The 24,735-nt window shown below is 37.8% G+C and overlaps 1 protein-coding gene across 5 annotated transcripts; it reads left to right on the forward strand.

Annotated features, from left to right (window-relative positions):
- Window positions 1-10,280: 10,280 nt before the first annotated feature.
- On the forward strand, window positions 10,281-24,317 carry smox (spermine oxidase). 5 transcript variants are annotated; one of them, XM_028017914.1, is made up of 7 exons: window positions 10,281-10,420; window positions 15,759-15,993; window positions 16,553-16,779; window positions 18,048-18,221; window positions 19,340-20,084; window positions 22,414-22,592; window positions 23,949-24,317. In XM_028017914.1, exons 2-7 carry the CDS (start codon window positions 15,786-15,788, stop codon window positions 24,075-24,077), a joined length of 1,662 nt encoding a protein of 553 aa, XP_027873715.1. In that variant the 5' UTR covers window positions 10,281-10,420; window positions 15,759-15,785; the 3' UTR covers window positions 24,078-24,317. The 5 variants fall into 5 exon arrangements, with proteins under 5 accessions (XP_027873715.1, XP_027873716.1, XP_027873718.1 ...); XM_028017915.1 differs by having other exon boundaries at window positions 23,958-24,317; XM_028017917.1 differs by having other exon boundaries at window positions 22,414-22,574; window positions 23,958-24,317.
- Window positions 24,318-24,735: the final 418 nt, after the last annotated feature.

A 24,735-nucleotide genomic window follows, 5' to 3' on the forward strand; every position in this document is an offset into this window, starting at 1 on the left:
TGTTATGCAACCCAATAAACCACTTGATTGCATTTGGTTTTATTTCATAGAGATACAGTAAAGATGACTGAATATCACTAAAAACTTTGTATTTAAAATAATGAAAATCACTTGTCGTTTTTTTCCTCTACACAGTAATGATTTTGTTGTTCTATCATAAAGGTTACTACATGTAAACATGTTAGAGAGGCACGAATGGTAAGGCACTTGATTCATCAAAATAATTCAAAGAATTTATACCTTTTGAGTAAGACACACACATGACAAGCAGAAAAGTGAATATTTTCTTTGTCAGTTGCTTCAAGTCTTTTGCCAGCAAGGGGTTTTTGTTTTGTGTCGGTTTGAATCTACTTTGATGGTTATGTTTTGTGTTTGTTCTGCAAACAGTGTTGCATCCCCAGACTCGTAAATTCATGTAATGCGGTAGCTGTTTCAGGCGAGTTAAAATGCTATATTTTAATTGCGAGACTCCAATGGGTCCCCGTCAGACTTTTCAAATTTGTGGATTTGCTTCCCTCCGGTGGTGATAGTTTTAATTGCATGTGATGTAGAATTCAAACCACATGAGGGCAGCATTTCAACAGCGTGAAAAATCGAGCACTCTATTAGAACTTTCACTGTGCAGTGCATGCCGGCTTTACTCTTCACAACAGAAAAGATGAAGGAAGTCACAGTCTAAGAAAAGAAAGTGAGGAAGCAGACCACAAGTATTCTTATTTGACTGTAAAAAAAAAGTATTCTAAAGAAAAGATCAAACATGGCCAAAATTATACATACTCCTCCAATAAAATTTGGATAAATCTCCCTTAGCAAGCTTCCAGTTGCTGCCACCATTTTTCACTTTATTTTGCTTTATATGTAGCTGTATGTTTTCAAATATGACAATGGAACTGATTAGGCCTTTGTCAAATGCTATAAATCCAAGGATAACAGTTTGGTGTTTTTAAGTCAGCTGAACTGTTATCAGCTGCTTGACTTACTGATTTGTGGATATTATCCCCTTGGTCTTGTTAACTTAACCTTGTTTTAATGTGAATAATGTTGTGCACAGTTCCTGATTATAATCTATTTCTGTATTATCCCTGTTCCCTGTTAATTCATGACCATGTCAATGCCCTTTCCCCTTTTAACAACACTGCTTAACTTTCTTAACTCACAGGCCCAAAGGGGTCAACATTCCTTCCACTCCAAGTCAGCCCTTGCTGTTGGAGTTACACACCAACCACAGTTCAACTTTGTTTGGAAACCTGCTGCTGCCGCTGAAAGTTAGACGTCCTGCATGTACTGTATCCAAGAAAGTCAGAGTCTCCTGCAGGCGGCATGACATTTCGAGTCAGCAAGGTTGCTCAGCTGTAGTGTGTGTTTTGTAATAGGACCACAGTCATAACTCTGGCTGCTCTCCCACCACGGCAAACATAGTAGAGTGTCCAGTGGAAAGATGGGCTATCCAATAACAAACACTGACCAGATGAACATCGGAAGATTTCTGACTTCGCAGGGCAGGCACATGGAATAAAATTCTGTTCTTTTAAGTAATTTCTTTTCAAAAGATTGTAGGTTTATGTGCAGCAGTTATTGCTATTATAAAAACCCACTGTTATTCATCAACTTATAGTTTTAGTTTATCATAATTAATCTTATTATTTTTTCAGTAGTCTTAACAGTGATCCTGGTTAGATATTGTTGTTTTATTGTAATTCATATTCAACACTTAACTTACTGCTGATTTAATCCTTTCTGCTTCCTTTTTCAAATACTGACTTGACTTTTATACTAATACAAATAAAATCTAAAGTAATCATCATCATAAGTGTTCTTGATACTTATGATGATGATTACGTCAGAGCAATGTGCAATAGTGCCAATCAGAAGAGCAACGTAACGCAAACAAACACAATAAAACTCATTCCCAAAGTAAAAGCTTCCACCGCAGCATGATACTGCCACTGCTACATTTTACACTTGTTGTGGTGTGTTCCGGGTGATGTACTTCACCCAAAGCATCAGAAATTACACTATTAAAAACATTGTCAAAGTTACAAGACCACAGTGAAATTCTTTGAAATACGACTGTTCACAAATATACTTATCCCTTTTCCAGTAATAAAACTTTGCTATTTTTGATCAAAAGAGTGATTATGATGATAAAGTATATTCTTTATTCTTATGTTTTACTATTGTGAAAATGATTGTGGGAGTGAACATAAAATAATAATGATTGAAGAAAATATTGTGGTTATACTAAAATTCTAAGTGTTGGAAATGTTGCTGCTACTTTTAAGCTGTGCTTTTTATTGAGCTACCAAAATGGCAAAGCATTAAAAGCACATATATATATTTTTTTCTGATTTTTTTAAAATTCAGAGTTTGAACATTTATACTTAAGTAACGTAATATATAATCTAGGAGGGTTGTAGGCGGGCTGCGCAGTGGCGCAGTTGGTAGCACTGTTGCCTTGCAGCAAGAAGGTCCTGGGTTCGATTCCCGGCCGGGGTCTTTCTGCATGGAGTTTGCATGTTCTCCCTGTGCATGCGTGGGTTCTCTCCGGGTACTCCGGCTTCCTCCCACAGTCCAAAAACATGACTGTCAGGTCAATTGGTTTCTCTAAATTCTCCCTAGGTGTGAGTGTGTGTGTGAATGGTTGTTTGTCCTGTATGTCTCTGTGTTGCCCTGCGACAGACTGGCGACCTGTCCAGGGTGTACCCCGCCTCTCGCCCGGAATGTAGCTGGAGATGGGCACCAGCAACCCTCCCGACCCCATTAGGGACAAGGGTGAACGGAAAATGGATGGATGGATGGGTTGTAGGCATTTTGGTTGGAAATGTGGTGGCAAATAGGTATCCATTCTTCCTGACCTTTAGTAATGGGTCGTTAAAACGACTATCTCCAGCTGCAGTTTGCTGAATGAGTCAGTGACACAGTCACACATCCTCTTCCTGGATTTCTAAAATAAACCAGAAACACACACAGGTTGGGTCAAAGGGTTATCATTCACCATTTATTCCTCACTGTGTGATCACCGGATGAGACCCAGGGAACACAGACACAAAGGAACTTAAAATACTTATTTTTTTCAAAAGGTAAAACTAGCATCTGTATTTATTATAAGGCCCCTCTTGCTTTGGTCTATCTTTGTCTGCTTCCTCTTGTAGTCTAAACATCCATTTTTATTGCTTGTCCTTTCTACTCCATCTGCTTTGGTGGTCTAACTAAAGCTTAGAGCAGGGTTTATGTTTATTTAAAACTTTATTTTTAAACTTTTAGAGTAATGTCTTTGCTTGACTACCTATACTGGAGGTCCTACGGTACGGTCAGTCAGAGTTTGTCAGCAACAAACCATATTTATGTCAGACAAAGACAACATGACGAAATACAAGATGATTTTAGTACACAAATTATGATAAATGATTTCAGTTTTGTTTAAAGTTAGTTTTTACAGTGTATTGTGGCTTATGGCATAGCAGTTCAGTTTCATTTCTTAAATTAAATGCTTTGGGTCAGGCATCCTTGAGAAAGCCACAGAGTAATTAAACACAGAATGACAGAATTATGTCATATTCAGCAAACCTGTGGCATCTGGACCTGGAGTGCAGCACAGGTGAAGTTTGACATGACGAGGTGTCACTCAACATGTCAAATGACCAGCGGCCAAACTCTCAAGTTATCAGTCTTCTGTAGCTTTCTCTTGCACCGAGGTGTGTGACCCAGAAAACAGAATTCAAGAACTGAAACTGAATTGTACAACTGAAATTGAAAGCTGAATTTTCCATTTCTTGTGTATTTGCCATCAGTCCATTTTTAAATCAAAACTTCACTTAATAGTTTATTCTAAAACTATTATAAGATCTCTGATTTTGCTTAGAAATCAAGCAGAAATTTTAAACAATCCAGGAGGTAGCAACGGTCACACGGCACATACACAATAGGGTGAAATAAAACCAGTACAAGAGCTTTACTGTGGATTCTATTGAAGCAGTACAACTCTTGTTATAGATACAAGATTACATCCACAACATTGATAGAAATTATATTTTTGAAAATGTAAAAATATTTTTGATTTACATAAAGAAGAAAAAACAATAAAGTACTGCAGTATTCATAGCTTTAAGTTCAGTTGAAAACAAAGTTCACTTTTTTTTTTAGCGTGTTTGCATTTTTTGCTTCCTCCATCTGGCCAGACAAGGAGGACATCTGGTGCCTATAGTGCTGATTTCAAAGGAAAATAAGAAAAGTACTAAGGAACAGAATATGCTGAACAAAAACAAGCAGCCAGACAAACGGACCACAGATCTGCTTTGAATGTCTTACTGATGTGTGTCATTTCCAGTAACTGGGACAAAAGACAAGATGTAAGACAAGGGCTGACATCCACCCAGGCAGAGATTCACCTTTCGGCTAGGCGCTCTCTTCATCACAACAGACGAGTCGCTGCATAAGTTCAGATGCTGCACCAATCCTCCAACTGACTTTCCACTCCATTTTTCTTTCATTTGTGAACAAGACTCTGAAATTCTTAAACTCCACTATTGGGACAAGATTTCTTCCCCAGAAAAGAGGAAATCTTTCCAAACTTATTATTTTTGCCTATGTTGATAGTGAATTTGTCTTTTTTTGATAACATTGTTTTACATTTAATTAGATTTGCAAAGTGTTTCATTTTAATCCCTTAGCCGAACATGTTTTCAGAACATCCACTAACATACATGTCTAAGCACATGGTATGGCTTTTTATTGCTATAAATGTAATTATATGTGTCCATAATCCATTATAATTTTTATAAAATGGAGACTAACTCCTTATTTTTAGGTACTGTTACTTGTTGTCTAGTAGCTCTCTGTTTTATGTGCCACAGATTTTACATCCTACACAACAAATGTTTACAGCGTATTAATACTCGAATAGTTTGCCTTCTTAGCCAAAGCTTTAAAAAGTGGCACTACAATTTGCTCTATTGGGTTGTACTAATCTTGCAACCTTTAATCGGGTTCTGGGAACAATAGAATGACTATGTTTGACATTCTTTTTTTTTTTTTTTTTAAACTTGGTTTTAATTTCGTGTTCAGATGTTTTATTTCTTTGAGTATCTGAAAAAGGGAGCTCATGAGTTAACATGTCTGATAGAAAGACTTCAGAGTGGAGGAGGAGGAGGGGTAGAGAGAGAGGGAGGCATCAGTTTCAGTGAGGGAGGACAGATTTTTCCCCAACACGTTGTGACAGATCTCCTTGTTACGATGCAACAACAAAAAAAAGCAGACCTCTGGCTAAGGCCTGTTGCGCAACACATGCTGTGATAGTGTACACAAAAGAGGAGTGGAATAGTTAGATTTATTAAATGTTGTTTTGCTCTGATAAATTATTACACAATTTCTGTAATATGTCCTTAAATATATTATGAAGAGAGTGAGCAAGGTAAAAGCAGAAATGAAAGGCTTTAAAAACATCTACAGCAGACGAAGAGAATTGGAAATGAATGTTTTTTAAGAAAAAAGCCAAACATCAAGCACTCAACCTTAGAGATACATCAGACCTCAACCAGGCTTGGTTGATTTGCTGGCAAGGCTGGAACTGAAATAACATTTTATATCTCTAAAATTATGCTTCATTTAGTACTTTTTAAGTTAGCTTCACAAAGGGTTCTGAGTCTAGTTGATGCCACTCTGAGTTGAGTTTAAAATCCCTTCTTAAGAAATGAACTCTTGGGAGAAAAAATGGCATACAGAGATGAAATTAAATATTTTTCCACAGCAACGTACAGTTCCTAATGCTAACAACATTTATCACTTTTGTAATTGTTTCAGACTAGAAGAGTTCAAAGTCTAGGGCCCAGCCTTCCTAGCAAGGGTCAAACTGACATCAAGGAGGGCCAGAGAGCAGAAGTGAAGAAACATTACACAGTGAACCCCTGTAAGTGGTACTGAATTAAAAGACTATTACAGAAACAGAACACTAATGGAAGAACATTTTAAAACATTTGGAAAAGCCTGGATTCAGTTCTTAGATTGACATTTTAGTTTATGTCCCCCAAAGAATATTAAGTGAACTTCAAACTTAGTCACAATGTTAGTACATAGAAACAGAGTTACATACACTCCTAGTTATACAACAATGCAGTCGAGTTCAATTTATTTTTCCAATTTGTTTTATGTCTGAAGAAACCCAGCCGACTGCATCAAGTCACTGACTGCAGTAATAATTCCTCGTTAGCCATTATGTAGCGACAGTGGACAGTATATTGCACCTAGTTAGCTCCAACATAGGAAAAATACTTATAACTACATTTTACAAATACAAGAATTGAGGGAAGGAATAATAGATAGATAACATGCGAATAGTTGTGGAGCTCCAGAGGGTTTAGCACTGGAGCCAATATTTTATACTTTGCTTCATTTATTAAACTAAATTAATTAGATTGGCTGGAATTCCCTCACTTTTCTGATGCTGCTGAACAGTATTTATCCACAATGCTTGGTGAATCAAAGCTGTTAGTAAGGAAGCAAGCTTGTGTAAATTGTCTTATTTCTAGTCTGTCATCCCCAAGTTTCCGGACAGCCATCCACTCTGAGTTTGTTTCTGCTGAAGGTTTCTTCCTGTTTCTAAGGCATCGCTCATTGTGCTTACTCAGGATGGAGGACTGCATGAAAATGAGAAGTTGCTGTCATCTACTTTTTCCCTTAGATAGACAGTTTCACTGATTAGAATTAGAAATGTGCTTAATCTTATTTTTCTTACAATTCATTTGAGCACAATGAAAATACTTATAATTGTTATTGGATTATATGAATATGTTTAATGTTTCTAAAAGAATGTATTCAATAGAACTAGAGAGCTTTTTATGTAGGTGACATGAGATTTGTAAAAAATGAATGAAATAAGCAGAGAAGACTTATTCATTCATTCAATCATTTATAATTGATATATGTACATTTTGACATAATTTGACCGCTGTGCAAACTTTGAAAAGAAATGTCTTATTTCTTTAAGGATGAGGAAAGGTCATATTTCTTGCGGTCCAATCAAAGGAATATTGAAACTGGCCAGTAATTCGCAGCATCCTCATTGGTCCTCTGCTCCCTCCTCCTCAACCCTTCATGTCGGTACTTGGAGGTAATGAGCCATTCTATAATATTCATGTTGGCTGTTGCTGGGAAATAGTTCAAGATAATGAAAGGCCATTGCTGCCAGCTGAGTGACCCTTCCCCCCTTCCCCCCCCACTTCGCCACCTCTTAGTTCCTGTGCATGCTCCAACTGACCCATCGATGAAAAGCCACTTTCTTCCCCATCTCTGGTGCATGGCCGTGCAGGAGAATGAGAGGGAGGTGTGGACGGACAATAGCAGTAACCCAGGCACTGGCCGGACACACAATGTGAGGTCTCTGTGCACCAAGGGAACAGCTAACAGAGGGGCCATTCTCAAATGTTTCACCGATCCCACGCCAGCATTTCTCCTCACTTGAATTATGCAGCAAACACATGCATATTCACGTGCTGATCAGATCACCTCATCTGAAACACTCTGCTGAGTGATTAAAATAGCAAGGGAGCATGTGAAGATGGACATATGTGGAAGGTGGATTAATTATTTTGTGATTACATAATGCTGTCAGTGAACGATTGGCTGATTGTCTAATCTGTGCTGATGGTGCTGTTGGGTACTATGCTGTTTTAGCTTGAAAAACAATCTGTCAATACACATATTAGTCTATTGCATGTTGCAATATAATGCAAATTTTATTGGTTTTGTAACTCCTGGCCAGCAAGTAAAAACTTTTGGCATGTTTGTCTATAGATTTATGTGATGTTTAAAACCTTTGGGTGAAACCTACAAGCGAAAATTATTTCCGCCTCCTGTAAATTGGCATTTTTAATTTCCCTGACCTTTTGTTAAACGGTTTGTTCGATTTTTCACCTCTAACCTTTGTGTGTGAGCCAGTTTTGCAGTGGAAACATTATTATGTTGCTCTCAGAGGAAACAAGCCTTGTCATAGTCAAAACATCTGAAGCAGAAAAGTATGTTTAGATGCAGTGCGTGCGAAAAGTATTTACAGTTTCTCACTTTTTCCAAATTTTATGTTACAGCCTTATTACATAAAAAGAAAAGGCTATACATTCTTATGTAAATGTGATTTATTGTTTTTTTTTTTTTGGTTTTAAAGAAATTCCCCAAACAGTAAAAACTAATTTTCTACATTCTCATAATGGAGTATTTATGTGTAGAAATTTAAGGAACGGGGTTAACTTAATACAATTCGGTATAAGGGTGTAACATAACAAAATGTGGAAAAATTGAAGCAGCGTAAATATTTCCGGATGCACTGCATCTAGAAATATTGTTCTGCTTCAGATGTTTTCACGGTGAAAAAGGCTGTTGCCTCTGAGTGCAAAGTATTAATGTTTCCATTGCTGGCAGTAAAACTGGTGCTCATAGAAGACTAGATGTCACTGTATTTATAACTTTGATCTCTTGAAGCAAAGCTGCATATTTCACAGCATTTTCTACCTATACCTGTATATCCAGTGGTTATATACATGCATGGTGTCATTCAATAACAGAACAAATGTAGGTCATCCTTTCTCAGCTAAAACATTTGTCTTTTTAAGCAGTACATGCAAATCAAGACCTTTTGATGGATTTGCATATACAACCGCCAGATTCTATCAAAAAATAGGGACAATGAAAGTTAAACAAAGGCAGCACAGTTCTTTTTGCTTTTGATATGTACAATATAAGCAATATACAATGTACATAATGGCAAACCTTGCACTGAAAACATGCCTCTTTGAACCAACTTTAAAAAATTGCTCTAATTTCTAACAGCTAGTTATAATAGGTATAACTATAAGCTACAACTCTGATGTGAAGAATTCTCGCATGCTTTTATGAAGCTGTCCCGTAGATTGTTCCATTTTCTGCTGATTATTTCAGTAACTTTAAACCAAATGGCCTTACTTTTTTAAGGGGAAGAGACTATGTGGAGAGCAGGAAGGGAGGAAACCCAGCCTTCAGCGATTATTGTACACAAGCAAAAACAAGACGTCTAAGAGGTGAGTCACCTCATAAGTTGTCTACATTAAATTCCATTTAATTTCTGTATAAGATGATGATTCAACCTACCCAACATAAATATTTCCACTGAAAAAATTATTTCTTTGAACCAACTTTTAAAAAGTACTCTAACTAGTTAAAGCCACATTTATTAGTTTTGTTCGAGGTATAATTGTGATTTCAGAATTATTCAAATCAGAATTATACCTTGAGCAAAACTAAAATAGTTAGCAGTAACAAACTGGACTATTTTTTAAAGTTGATTCTAAGAACCATTTTTTTAAGTGTGCTCTACCACATCAAACAACAGCCTATGTGTCACTAAAAGAGAATAGAAGACACTCCTTACCCAGTTCTCTTCTAGTTGAATGCACTGACTTGAGAAAACAATAAAAGATGCTTTATGGGTCTGACGTTAGAATGAGCAAGTGAATACATGTTTTTCCTTTCCAATTTGAACCTTTATTGTGAGCGCTTCAGAGTCACATTGTATTTGTATCTTTTACTTTGTATTCTAGTTTGCAGTAGTTTCCTTTTGCTTAGTCTCATTGATGCTGGGTATTATCGCAATATGTTCTTTTGTGAATCATGTCCTGAAACCCACATTTCTCATTGCATGGTTCAATTGACCGTGAAAACTAGGGCAAACAGAAATACTTCCTTGTAGCATTTGAATGAATTTACTTGCCCTCCTTTCTGTCCACTGGCTATTTCTTATTCATTTTCCTTCAGATACAGTAAGTTTATACAAGCTTGTACATCTAGGAATATATTTTTACCAAGTTTGTCCTTGCAAGACAGCTAAACACAGTCAAGTTAGATGAAGATCTTCTGTCAACACGACTTTTTATTTGTTGCCACAGTTGGATCAGGACAAATACTCAGATAAAGTGGTAAGTTTTTCTTTCAATCCTTTCATAGTTTGGTGAAATCCTTCATGAACCTTAAAAATGCTTTCGTCCCGGCTTGCAGATATAATAACCTTGATACCTAAAGGCGATCACATGGTGTTCTGAAGTGAATGAAAACCATTACTCGGTGTCAGTCATAACACACCATAATACCACGAGCATGATCATTGACTGACTGTGAAGTGAAGGGATTTGTTGTGGCTGGCAGGTCAGATGTGCGTGAATCCGAGTGTGCTAACAGCCCTGTGACAGTAGGCTTTACTCAACCGAGGGCTGGTCTGCGCCGTCATCATAGCTCATGTTTAATTAATGAGGAGGCAGCGGCCACCAGAAAAACTGGCTGCTTCTGGTTTCCAGACATAAATACAAAGCCGAGCCGGTCGGTCAGAGAACCAGAGAGGCACAAAAGGAGAAGCGGAGCACTCTGAGGGGGATTTTATACAGAAGAAGACCAAGAGAGTCAGGTAAACTGCTGCTCCACGTACAGCACATTCACTCCGGTTATTGTTTACAAAGCGGGTCGCTGATGGTGAGCGCGTTCATCCTCTAGAACCCAGGCTGCGTGTCGCTGGCCAATAACGGGAGATAATCTTGTTTACACGTTTTTACTGAATGTCAGCCAGGTGTTTGTGAGGATAAACACTGAAAAAAAAAAACGCCGTACAAAGACAAACTGTACACAGGAGCGCCGCGCTGACCAAAAACAACATCTGACACGCTGATGTGTGTTAAACAGAGCAAAGTGGCTCTGGCTTTGAACGGAAACGGAGTTTTTCACCCGTATTTTTCCGCTTCCAGGCGCGTTTGTGTGTTGTCACGTCACCATCGCTGCTCTGTCTTCCAGATGAACTCCGTGAAGTGGCTCGCTTTGTTTAAGAGCTGCTGCCACTTTGGCATCACAGCCTATAGACGTGGCAGGCTTTCACCACACAGCTGTTGCGCGCAGCACACAGGAAACATCTGATTTCAGCTGTCTTTGTTCTGACATGCGGCGAGCGGCTCTCACTTCTTTATTCTGCTAGGAAAAGTTTCAGCTTCCCAGTTTGGTGCGCTTATGTACAGTTTGTAGCACTATACTGGTGTTACAGTGGTATCCTGAAAAACAACAAGTAAAACTAATTAGAACAAAGATAATAGATTTCTTTGGTTGAAACTCCTATCGCAATGTTTTGTGTTCAAGGTTTACAACTATATAATATATTTACAATTTTGGTCATTGCTTCGGTGGAAATTTGGTGAATATCCACCACATAAAGTCATGCATTTGTTTCAATCTTCCTGGCATAAGTACATTTTCTCATCAGGAACTGATGGCATGAAGGACGAACTAAAACAAGTGATTATCTCATTCTTAGATTAGATTAGATTAGATTAGTCTATAAAATAATTGAAATAAAATGCAAGCCATTTTTCTTTTTCTAGTCAAACATAAGTTTACAGGAATCTAATTTTTATTAGAGTTTGGCTGTAAATACATCTTACAACTATTTACATTTTGTTTGATAAGATTTTGTGATTTATCGCAGTATTGATAAACTCTAACTGATGACATTTGCAAAGCAGAAAAATGAACAGTGTGCTAGGGTTCTCACTTTTACCATATTCTTCCATTGTAGGGTTCATAAGAGTATTAATAAATCATAATGTATCCAAAAATCTGAGTGGTTCCTGTGTTCTGTTTTATGACAAAAACATGTGTCTGTTACCCTGTAATGGACTGGTGACATGTCCAGGCAATAGACCTCGCCTCATGTCCAATAACCCCTGGAGATAGACACTAAGCCCCGTGGGCTCTTACAAGGACAAGTGGGTAAAGACAATGTCAATAAAATTTGATGTAGTCTCTTTTGTAAATTAGTAAATTAAATTTTCATAAGCACTAGCTGTAGAGCTCGGGATTCTGTGCGAAAAACCTGCAGTACATTTTTATAATCACTTTTAACAGTAGCACAATACATACCACAAAATATTGTGATCAAATTCTAAATCCACAGCACTCATCCCTACTTATTATGTAGAACAATAAAAAACACAAATTACTGGCAAAGTTTTAAAAAAACAACAACTTTTTCTCGTATTCGGACTGCCTCCTTTTGTAGTTTACGGATGACCATCAGGTTCACACGCAATGGAAAATTAGATGATATTATTTCACAATGCTTATCCTTGTTCAATCTTGTCAAATCTTTTACAGATGAATGAGTTCTGTATGTCCTTGTTCATCTGTATTTGTTTCTTGAGAAAATAATTACTTCCGACAACAGCAAAAAAAAGTAACACGATATTGCTATAAAACAGCTGATGGTTCAATATGTACACCATGTTAACTGAAAACATGAAGTAAAAGCAGGAGATGTCAGCAGCCCAAACAACATTAAAAAAACACAAACAACCATTCAGTGCTGCACCCACCCTGTCATGGCAATATTTTTAAGATCCGTTGATATATGTCTGTCTGAAGTTGAGAAAGATGGAAAGGCATAAAAGAAAGAAAGCGCAACCTAGTTGAGAATGCTGAAAAATTGTATTTGCATAATTTTTCTTTATGTCAAAAATTGCTGAGGAATGATTATGTTACATAAGGAACCACAAACTTGAGACATTAGTGCACTATAGCCTCCTCAGAAGAAATCATAGTCTCCATTTCAAACTTTAGAGAAAGTTCTCATTCAGTCATTTTTCTGTTATATTATTGATATGCTCCCATTAGAGATTATTCTTTTCATTTATCAAGAAAACAATTTATTTTCTTTTTCATTTTTATGATTCCGCTTTAGACTAAGCCAACAGTACCCATCAGGGGGCCAACCAGTGTGGTGCGCTGCTGTACAGCTGTGAAGTGCACACGCACATTTGCGTGCTCCCACTTGACCCCTGCAGCATGGGAAAATCAGAGTTGGGAGCGAAATGAGGAATGTCTGACCCTTGGCATGCATCCGCAAGACTAAACTGCAAGTTTTTTATTTAGAGATGTAGAAATGTCTGCTTCCCTGCCCCTGGTCTCACGGGGCTGGTAGAGGAAATGCAGATGTGTGCGAGTGTGTGCGCACACAGCTGGAAAGAGCTGTGTGGGCGGGTGAAAACAGGGAGGGGAAACAGTTATGACGAGAGACAGGAGCTCAGACACAGTCATTTAAAAGAGTTCCTGCTGAAGGCCAGTCCTGCTCTTTGAGAGTCCCTTGGCAGACTCGCTTCTCTGTAAATTGCCATTTCTAGGTCAGTGTTGGCAAACTCCCTTCCCTTCATCCTCACCCCACCCCACCAGCAGCCACCTGTCTAACCAAGGCTAGCCCACACAGTAATCTGTGGTGCTAGGGTAAAGCATGGAGCGGCGACATGTGGTGACTGTATTAACCAGCCATGGAATTACATGCAACCAGGAACGGATGCATAATCTGTCAGAGTAATGTGTGTGAGAGGCTCAGAGACGGTTTGTGTTGAATATTGATCGCCTTACATGAAATCATATGAGATCATGATGTAGAGAAAAATTCCTTTACATGCATATGCACATTACAGTCCACAGAAATATTGAATTGTTGAAGCTTCTTTACCACAAAATGCATGAAAACTGCAGCTATAGTGTTTTAATTATATATAACGATGAAATGTTTGGAGTGGAATAAATGCACTGCTGCACTTCTGTGATTTAAAGTCACATGAGGGGAGATTTATTGCTTTTAATTTTCCAGAAATACTCTTTATTTAATTTACAAAGAAATTACCTGGTTGTTTGGTAAATAGAAAATAAATTAAGCATTATTGCCTGAATCCTTTTTATTCTTAATATATACAGTATTGTAGGAATTATTGTTTATGCACGATATTCATTTCTGATTGTCCTATAAACCTGCAGGGTGTTTAAAGTGAAATTAGACCCAACATCATATGCTGACTCCAGCATATTATTGGGTTTAACCCATATCTCCTTGAGGGGACAGGAGTCAACCAAAACTCTATTTCCACTAAACTGTGCTTGTCCTCCATAAACAGACGTCACAGTTTAATTTTGACTTTACAGAGTGATTTTCACATATGTTTTCTTGAAGTCCAGGCTTGTGATTTCCTCTTTCTCTGTTAGTCAGATGACTTCTACCTGCCTGTAACGCTACTTGTTCTATACTTGACTAGCGAGTCAACAACAGATTCTTTAATTTCTCAGTATGAAGAACTAAAATGTAAAAGGTACAACATAAATATAGTTAAAATTTGATAGAAAACTGTTGTGAAAATGGGTTTCAAAATTATTCTTTAACAGATATGTTTTATGAGTCAGGTCATATGGTTTTTTTTTGTGGATTTCTTGAATCAGTTTGAGCTTTAAATGCACATTAAATGATGTACAATTAGAACCATATTTAGACTAGGGGGAATATATTTTTGATTAGAATTTAACTCGTAGATCTATTATATATCAATATATTATTTATGAATGTAATAATGTAACAGTAAACATTTCTGTCAAAATCATCAAATAGAATAGAATTCTCTGTTATTTATCGTACCAGCTTTTAAAGAGGTACATCTTTATCCATCCATCCATTTTCTAACTCCCTTGTCCCTAGTGGGGTTGGGATTGGTGCTGGTGCTTATCTCCAGCTAACATTCCGAGCGAGAGGCTACATCTTTAAACCATTAAACTTAATTTAATTCTATTCCATTCTATTCTATTCTTTATGTATTTTCCACATACTGCTTGCTGGGGTAACATTTAGTGATCTTTGTGTACACATACAATCACACCAAAGCAGGATTATTTCGAAGAATTAATTAAACCATTTTACAATGCTTCCTTTTAATGTAGGAGACAGTTTACTGTTAATCTTTGATAAAAGGCTACAAATGTTGGTGCTGAGTAAATGTCTATATTATGTTTTCAATCAAATGTCCTTGACTTGTTTTTACACACAGCTGTCCATACATTCACAGCAAAGAGCCTTGTGTTGAAGCAACAAGGTCGGCTTTGTACTCTTTCATCAGGAACTTTGCCATTTCTCTGTCTGGGAAATTCAGGAAACTGTAATAAGAAATGCTTCTCTTTTGTGTACGCTGTGTTCTCTGACAGAAATAACACAGTTCTCCAAAGACCTTCTAATTTGGCCTCACGCTCAATAAACAGTAATACAGAGCCAGGGGACGAAGCAATGTAAACATGCCACAAAATGAAGACTCTAAATTAAGTTAATGATTGTAATAAAGTCTGCTGTAAATGTGGGTCATGTTAAGTTGACTGCCGACTAACAGCACGGGTCGCCTGTTCAATAGGCTTTTGTAGTCGTAGCTTGATAAACAGCTCAGCACAGCTCCAAATCAGGCCGAATTATGTGTTGAACCTACTGGTGAAAATATTTTAAGGATTTACTCGTTTAACAACAGTAAACAACAAACTCTTTGCTTCCAGTTTCAACAGGTTTTTAGATGCCTCACCTCAATTTAGGTCTTTTTTTAGGTATATAGGTCTTTGCAGCAATGATGAACTCATTTGTTGAAAGAATATCAGCATCAACACAGCTATTGTTTAAGCGCTCGTCTCTCTTTTCCTTTTTTTGATAACAAACTTCCATGTCTGAGGTTGCAAGGCATCCTTGCCATCACCCTAATCTTTAGCTCCATCCACAGATTCCAGTCGGGACTCTGCCCGGTTAAAATAAAAGATTATTTTAACTCATAATCTGCCAGGGATATGAGTAATTGCGGACATACTGTACCTCTATATCTTAGTAGCATACTGTGAGACAGTGCTCAACCAGATATAACTCAGATGTTGTGACTACTAACACCGTTTGTATTTGTCTCCTCCAGACTCAACCGAAGAAGAGTTTAGACGGCATGCAAAGTTGTGAAATTTCCTCAGACAGCACTGATGATCCTCTTAGTAGCGGCTTTCGCCCTCATCGACAGCCTCGAATAGTAGTAATTGGTGCTGGCTTGGCTGGCCTTGCTGCAACAAGGGTCCTACTGAAAAACGGATTCACGGATGTCACCGTCCTAGAAGCATCAGACCACATCGGTGGAAGAGTTCAGAGTGTTAAGAACGGTGAGATCATGTGTTGCTGTTTAGCCAAAGTTTTTGTTTTGAAAACTTTCTTTTAAACGTAGGGAACAAGTCGGTCAGTAGGGTGCTGGCTATTTTACCTGGTCATCAAGGATAGTTTAAAAACGCTAAATCTTTTCATTTTAGATGCATCTGCAATGTTCAATTCTGGTCTTAACATGCCAAAGCCCTCAATCCATTCATTTAATTTTGCTGAAATTTAATGAATGGATTGTTAGCAGAACTCAGTGATAATGTGAGCTGCTGTTTGACACAGGTGTGATGGAGCTTTATTACATCCAAAACAAGCTGGAAGAACCGGAACTGGACAGCACTGATAATAAAGAATACATAAATTAATTTTAAAACTGCATTTACCATGTAGTAAATCTATTATGTTATCGAACTTGACTTTCTAATGATTGAAGTTGAGCTATTCAGACTTTATATGCAGTGCTGTTCATTCAGACATTATAACCACAGCTGTGTAAATCATAACAAATTCAAACAGAGCTAATGTATTTCATTAATCCAAATGTTTTTTTTGTTGTTGTTGTTGCAGGAGAAGCAACTTTGGAACTTGGAGCTACCTGGATTCATGGTGCCAATGGGAACCCAGTGTACCACCTGGCAGAGGAAAATGGGCTGCTGGAGCACACCACAGACGGAGAGAGGAGTGTGGGACGCATCAGCCTGTACACCAAGAACGGTGTGGCTCACTATCAGACCAATGTGGGCAAAAGGATCCCCAAAGACCTGGTGGAGGAATTCAGTGACCTGTACAATGAGGTGAGACTACACAGAGATGGATATGTGCACATCTGAATTCATATTACAATGTACAAATTGTGCTATGCATGGTTCTGCCTGCAAAGTAACAGAAAAAAACTGTGTGCTAATCTCATAAAGACCATTCTGCAGGCGGTCACAGCACAGTAAGCAGGTTATACAAGGTCACCAGTTACTTTTAAAGTAGGTTGCTGTGCTGTAAAAATTTAAACTCTAACCCTTTGTTTAAAATTCAGAAGGGGAAATTTCCACAAGGTGTAATAGTAAAAACCTAAAAATGTAAATATAGTCATGTACACGCAAACAAGAAAATGTTACTCTCTATCCAGTTAATTAAATATTGATATGAAAAACATAATAATAATAACATAATAATAAAAATATGCATCCTGGAAGCAAGACGTCATGCATCTGATGCACCTGATAGTTCAGGATATCTCCTGGTTGTTCATACAACATAGAAATCTCTGTGACATAATCTCAGTCTTTTAGGACAGAATCACTTTATTCGTTAAAAAAGTCTTTATTATTATGTGTTTACTAAAGCAGCTTTGAGCAGAGTGAACTGATAGAGGCGACACTGCAGTAGTAGCCTCAACATTCAGATTGATAATATCGTTAAACACAGTTTTGATGGTTATAATGTCCACATTGGTTGTAACTTTCCATCCACTTTACTAGGCACAGCACTCAATATCAATATTTTACCTCTGTTCGTCTGATGTATTCTGGAAGTGAGTAATACAGGTTATTCTTTCTAAGAAGTCCAGCTTCATTAACTGGAAGTTGGGACATTGTGGCACGACACTGTGATTGTTTTCCCTTGAAACATGTTGATGCATAATTGATTGCTGTTCATGAGAAAGGTGTGTTCAGTGACACAAACCAGCATATGCTAAGAGTCAGTAGGTGTGATTTCACTGGACTACTGTCAAAATTTTAAAACATCACTGTAATTACTTCTTTTTAAAACAGAGAAAATTGACAATCATCCTCACATGTTGGTTTTTACAGTTAATAATAATGTGATCTATAGTCTTTATTTGTTCTATTTCCTTTAAAAAAAAAAACCTTGGTATACCGTAAACCAGGTAACCAGAACATACAGTACCTAGTTATATTTTATTTTTTACATTTTTATTTCTTTTACATTTTGGCATAATTGAGATGCGTTTCTTACTCAAGTAAAGCTTCCACTGACTGACTGTCTTTCCTTACTTTCCTCCCCTTTCTCTTATCTTGAATTGCTGCATTCCTCCCTCCTGTAGGTCTATGAGCTGACTCAGGAGTTCTTCCAGAATGGGAAACCAGTTTGTGCAGAGAGCCAGAACAGCGTCGGCATTTTTACTCGAGACTTGGTGCGCAAGAGGATTATGGTGGACCCTGATGATTCTGAAAGCACCAAGAAGCTCAAACTCTCGATGCTTCAACAGTACCTCAAGGTATGTTTGGGTTCTTCACATCCATCTGTGGATTCTTGACAGTGAAAAAAATATTCAAACTGTTTTTAATATTTTTTACAAATAAAAATTGTATTAAATATTTTGGTTTGCATTTGTGCTCAGCCCCCTTTATTCTGATACTCTTTAATAAACAATTAAATTAATGGCCTTCAGTTTACTGTGTTCTCCTGTTTTAGCTTTTTTGGTTACAATTAAATATTTCTAATCAGACAAAGATATTTTGATTAAACACAAAAATCAATTCTCAAATGATTCTGGAGAACATAAACAAAATTCTGGAGGACATAAACAAAATGTTGTTTGTCCCCATTGTTTGATGATATTGTATTATGTGAATTTGGTTAAAACATCTCAAAAAGAAACATTTTATTCCCCAGTCTGAAGAACTAAAAGAACAGATGAGGAAGGGTTTTAGCGACTCAACCAGGAGGTCACAAACAAATCCAGGACCTCATCTAAAGCCCTGCTGACCTCACTGGTCTCCATTAAAATAAGAGTTCAGCTTTAAGAACTAACTGTGCACAATGACATCATTGTGGGAGTTGAAAATCCAAATCCACTGCTGACCAAAATGAACACAAATGACTGAAATGCATCTTGATGATCCTCAAAATGTTTGGAAAATATTAAAATTCCTAAATGAAAATAACATTTTGATATTAGACCAGTTTGGTTTGGCAGGATTTAGTTTTTTTTTTTTACTTAATGAATGAAAGCAAAATTTGAAAACTCCTTTTCGTATTCACCCGGATTATATGTGCCTGATAATAATATTTGTTGATGATCTGAAAAAAAAGAAAAGAAATTAGCGTGACAAACAAATAAAATGGAAGACATCTGTATGGTGATAAGTACATTTTCACCGCAAAAAGCACATTCAGTCCTTTTTGCCTGCAAAAAGCAGTGATTGTTTGCTTTTTGCAGGCAAAATAGAAGTTTTGTTGTAATCACTTGGATCATTGCCTGTGAGTTCTCACATGTTTGAAATGATTCGTTTAGGCTAATTTCTGTTGGGGTAACAACTTAATTACTTTTCAGTCTTGTTGCAAAAGGGATTTGTTGTTTACATGAGTGATATAATGATGTCTTTCTTTAAGGTGGAGAGCTGTGAGAGCAGCTCTCCCAGCATGGATGAGGTGTCTTTGAGTGAGTTTGGAGAGTGGACAGAGATCCCTGGCGCACATTATGTCATTCCTGAAGGCTTCGTGAAGATTGTGGACCTCCTGGCCCAGGACATCCCATCTCACACCATCTGCCTTTGCAAACCAGTCCGTTGCATCCACTGGAATTACTCAGCACAGCATCGAGAAGTCATCGGCAAGGGCAGCCATGTCAAGATGGAGGACAACCACAACGACAACAACCACAGCCACCAACGTAACGAGGAACCCCTGATCCTGGGTCAGCCCATTTGGGTGGAGTGCGAGGATGAGGAGTGGATCCCAGCAGACCACGTCATCGTGACGACTTCCCTCGGTGTGCTGAAGCAGAACCACGAGGCCATGTTCTCTCCATCTCTTCCCGAAGACAAGGTGCTCGCCATCGAGAAGCTGGGCATCAGCACCACTGATAAGATTTTCCTAGAGTTTGAGGAGCCCTTCTGGAGCCCAGAGTGCAACAGCATCCAGTTCGTGTGGGAGGATGAAGCTCAGCTCGAACAGCTGGCCTACCCCGAAGATTTGTGGTACAAGAAAATCTGCAGTTTCGATGTCCTCTACCCACCAGAGCGCTATGGCTACATGCTAAGCGGCTGGATCTGCGGCCAAGAGGCGCTGCACATGGAGCGCTGCGATGACGAGACAGTGGCTGAAACCTGCACCAAGCTGCTGAGGCGCTTCACAGGTCAGGACACACACATTCAAGCACAGGGAACTGGTCATCTGTTTCCTCACTTCATGAGCCTTCTCTCGTCTGAAATTAACCTAGTAACCTTGGATGACTAAGAGTGAGAATTTTTACCAAGTGAGTCATAAGTGGGTCATTATCTGGGAGATTTTACAGCGTAACTGATGCTGTGATGTAATCTGCTTTCCTAGAAAAACAAAGTTTTACAATGGAATCAGCTGAATGACTCAGCTGTACTGCACCCTGAGAAAGTATGTTACTTCGTTACATTTTGTCACACTACAGTACATCCACAAGCTTTAATGTATTTTAATGTGATTCCATATGATTGACGAATAAGGTAGAGGATAACTGTCGAGTGGAAGAAACATCACACACTGTTTCAGCATTTTTCACAACTAAAAAGCATAAAAATAAAATCCTGTCTATTGTATACTGTATACAATAGACAGGATGTCAACTGCATATAGAGGGCAATAATAAAATCAAAGCAGCCAAAAGTCCCGGCAGTAACTGGAGAAATCATGGACGTCCTCTCAGATCGGAGAGTCTGTTTCTCTAAAGAACATCTATAATGATCACAGATGCAGAACTGAACACTGAGTATCGATCACTGAGTAGATAAGACAAGCCTTGTTCACATTATTGGAGGGTGAACAACTCAGGGAAAAGTAGCGTAAGGGCACCAACGTGATTGCAACAGAACATGTAACCTGTTCTCTGGGCTGATTTACTGTGTGCTGAATGACAGTAGGTCAGGAAGGAAGTACAGAACACGCACAAGTCTGGCTTCTTCCTCTGAACTGGGTCACAGTCCAAGTACAGAGGCTGTATGTGTCACTTCATGCTGAAGTCAGTGCACTTCCTATTTATGTGTAATGTGAATTACACAAAAGTCATTCTCACACACACACACACATAGAAAAATTGTCTTTATAATGTATCAAGTACAAAGCCACACATGCTCACGTTCGCAACCCCCCCACACACACACTCCTCAATTAGGTCAGTGTGTTTTTATTTATGCAGCTGTTGTTTAATTACATATATCCTCACCGGGGAGCCTCTGTTTGCACTCAAAGTTCTAAGCAAACGACTTCGACTCGTTGAACTTTATCTTTCTTCGTCCACAGTGATCATGTGACATACTGGCATATAAGCGACAATATGGCCACAGTTTTACATCACTTTTTTTTTCATCTGACTTGTCTTTGTCAAAATACAAGATTACAGCGTCAATATATAAACTGATTTTATATTAAGTTGCCAAAAACTGTACTCAAATAACTTCAGTAGAGGAAAAAGAATTAACTCAAGAAATTAGTAAAAAAGTATAAGGGTACTTGCGCATTACTGTGTAATCTGATTTAATTTGTTAAAATATTGTATTCATACAGAAATTATACAAATGGAATAATAAAAGAATAAGTAAATATAAATAACATCATCATAAGATAAAAAATGGGCAACAAAACCACAAACTCAACAAATAGAAAATAACATGAAGCTTTTTTTTTTACAAACCTTAAGTCTCACCATTTCCAGCACTGTGTTTCTGTATCAGGTGGGTTTTTAGTCAAAACATACTTGCTGTATTTTGTGAAGTAACCGCCGTAGCCAAAAATTTGACTTAAACAAGAGTTTTATTTGTAAAACTCTTGTTTGAAGTAAAAAATATGATGCCGTAAAACTGCTCCTAATTTTTTTTTTTCAAAGTTACTTAGGTAAATGTAGCTAACTAAATGTAACTACAGTAAAAGTAACTAGTAACTACTTACTTCTGGTTCATTAGCTGTTTAATTGCTATATTTCTTGCTTTACTTTGCACACCAAAGTTTAAGAATTAAATACATAGCAAATACACTTCATTTTAGTGATTAAACTGTTTTTCTTGTACTTAAGTTCTTCCATTTTGCTGATCTGTAGCTTGACTACAGTTAATGATTCAGCACAATGTCATAGTGAGTCATAGGCTGACAAACCCATGATAGTAAACATGCATATACCTGCACATGGAGTCATGTAATACATAACCAGAATCTATGCCATCGTCATATCCTAATTTCTTCATCACCTGTCAGAGCTACAAACCTTGGGCCTCACTGCAGCTTCATCTGTGTCAGCATTGATTTTATTTATCACTATTGATTTAAGATATAATATCTTACACTTAATCACTATGCACATACCCTTTGTACATTTGAACCGAGTCTGACCTAAAACACACTGTCTGAGTTTTATTATGGCATAGAAAGCAAACTCTATTTAATTTGAACATTCAGTAGTATATATGCTGACTTTTCCCCTTCATGTTGTCTGTTGATAGGGAATCCTGACATTCCAAAACCCAAGCGTATCCTGCGCTCATCTTGGGGCAGCAACCCCTACATCCGAGGCTCCTACTCCTTCACCAGGGTCGGGTCCAGTGGACAAGACTGTGAAAGGCTGGCCATGCCGCTGCCTTATGCTAACAGCACCAAGGCTCCAGTAAGACAACTGAACAAAGTACATTTCATGTTTTTCTCATTTGCCATGCACTCAAACAAATCCTTTTTTTAGAGGACTCACAATCTAAAAACATTTTACCCATTTTGTCACTTTGAGACCTTCAGCGTGTTTAATTGGAATTTTATGTGACAGACCAACACAAAGTATTACATCATTGTGAAATGGAGAAAACACGTCATTTTCAAAGGTTTCTTACTGAGAAATAAGAGTGCGTCACGTTTTTCGCGCTAAATAAATTATCATGCAATCAGTTGCCTTCAGAAGTCTAAATACTACAGAGTGTTAACCTGTAATTTAATCTCAGTCTCAATCCAGTTGTGCATGAAGGCCTTAGATGCTTATTAGAGAACATCAGTGGACAAACAGCATCATGAAGATGAAGGAACAGCAAACATCAGGGAGAAATGGAGATGACAGCAACTAAACTGACAAACCAGGCAAAGAGACTCTTTATCAGGGGGCAGACAAGAGGCCTATGGTGCCTCTGGAGGAGCTGCAGAGATCCACAGCTGAAGTCTACTATTTTTTGATTGAACAACTATTGCACTCCAGAAAGCTGGCCTTTATAGAAGAGTGGCAATTGACAAAGACATTTGTGAAAGAAAGGAAGAAAGAAAGAAAGAAAGAAAGACTTAAGAAGCTCATTTAATGTTGTCAAACCATGTGGAGATGTGACAGCAGCAAAATGTAGTTCAGCTAATATTGATTCAGGAACACTGATTCAGCCATTCACCATTTATTTATATAAAAAAATATTAAAACTATGCTTCATTGTCCTCATTTTGCACCACTGGGGTTTGCAAAACTAAATGGTTGTAAAATACATAGAAAATCGTGATTGTAATGTGTCAAAATGTGGAAAAGTTAATGAATAGGTAATCTGTCACCCATTCAGTTCAGATACAGTCATCATAAACTAGGTAAATATATGCATAGATCTAATATATCTTTACAGAGATCAGCAACCGTCACACCACCAACACAGTTAGAGCAAATGCTGTCAGAGAGCAAATGCTGATTGTTGCCCACAAGGCTGGAGCATGAAACCTGATGATTCTGGGTGAAGAGGAAAAGGAGCTAGAGGTGTGTTTGACTGGTGGGAGTTCTTCATGTACATTTGACACTCCTGCAGGAACAGCATGACCTCTCTCAGCTAAAATCACACTCAGGCTAGCTCCAGCAGCACTTCAACAAGTGAACCTCCAACGAGGGAAAGAGAAATTGAAGACGGTGCCTCTGGGAAGGCTAAAACCATATGATACTGACAAATGTTGCTATTAATCTGGATTTGTTCTCTAACATGTTTTCCCTTTTGTCTCTCCCCTCCCCCGCTTTCTTTTGCTCCTTTCTTAGCTGCTGCAGGTCCTGTTTGCAGGAGAGGCCACCCACAGAAAGTACTATTCCACAACACACGGTGCTTTGCTCTCAGGGCAAAGAGAGGCCACTCGCTTGATGGAGGTGTACCATGACCACAAAGCCTAATATAATCTATATAAAGATACTGAGCCTCCAACTAGTGAAAAAATTACAAACCATTGACTTAAAACTTTCTGTCTTAACGATTAGGTTCCATGTATAAGCATAGCTCGGGCATTATTACACTGATAAATGAGTATTTTTCACGTACTGTAGGTTTAAATCAGCTTAATTTCATTTTAAATGTTTTGTTTAAACAGTTATCAACGGTGCTGTAATTTCTTGTCTTGGCCATTCTTTCATGATGCTGTTACTGTTTTTTTTTTCTATATCAGGAATTTAATGTTCATAGCAGCAACATCTTTAATTTACCTTTTTATAAGTGCCTTCTGTATTTAATATCATGTTTCTTCAAAAATAATGGAGATAATTAACAAAAATTGTGCAAATTTTAACAAAATAAAAGTTCTATGCTCATTCATCAGCTTCATAGCTTTTTATGTGAAACGGTCTCTGCTTATTGATTAGCTGTCAAATATAACACCCAAAACAACAATTTTAATTGACTGGAAAAAAAAGTAACAAATACCAGTGGTTTTTCTGGAAGTAATAAAATCACCTGAGTTCATTAAACATTAATACGACACTTGGTTGCTGTATTTTAAGTTCCACTGAAACTCTCACAGGAGTTTTACAACATTCAGCATTTTGCCTGAGATTGTTA

Source organism: Xiphophorus couchianus, chromosome 5 (genome assembly GCF_001444195.1).
Source record: "Xiphophorus couchianus chromosome 5, X_couchianus-1.0, whole genome shotgun sequence".
Taxonomy (NCBI): domain Eukaryota; kingdom Metazoa; phylum Chordata; class Actinopteri; order Cyprinodontiformes; family Poeciliidae; genus Xiphophorus; species Xiphophorus couchianus.

What these genes read in the sequence shown, in the direction of transcription:
- smox (XM_028017914.1), top strand. Translation starts at nt 15,786, where the DNA reads ATGCAAAGTTGTGAAATTTCCTCAGACAGCACTGATGATCCTCTTAGT. An exon ending in TCAGTGACCTGTACAATGAG is followed by an intron (nt 16,780 to 18,047) that starts GTGAGACTACAC and finishes TCCCTCCTGTAG; the next exon opens with GTCTATGAGCTGACTCAGGA. An exon ending in GCTGCTGAGGCGCTTCACAG is followed by an intron (nt 20,085 to 22,413) that starts GTCAGGACACAC and finishes GTCTGTTGATAG; the next exon opens with GGAATCCTGACATTCCAAAA.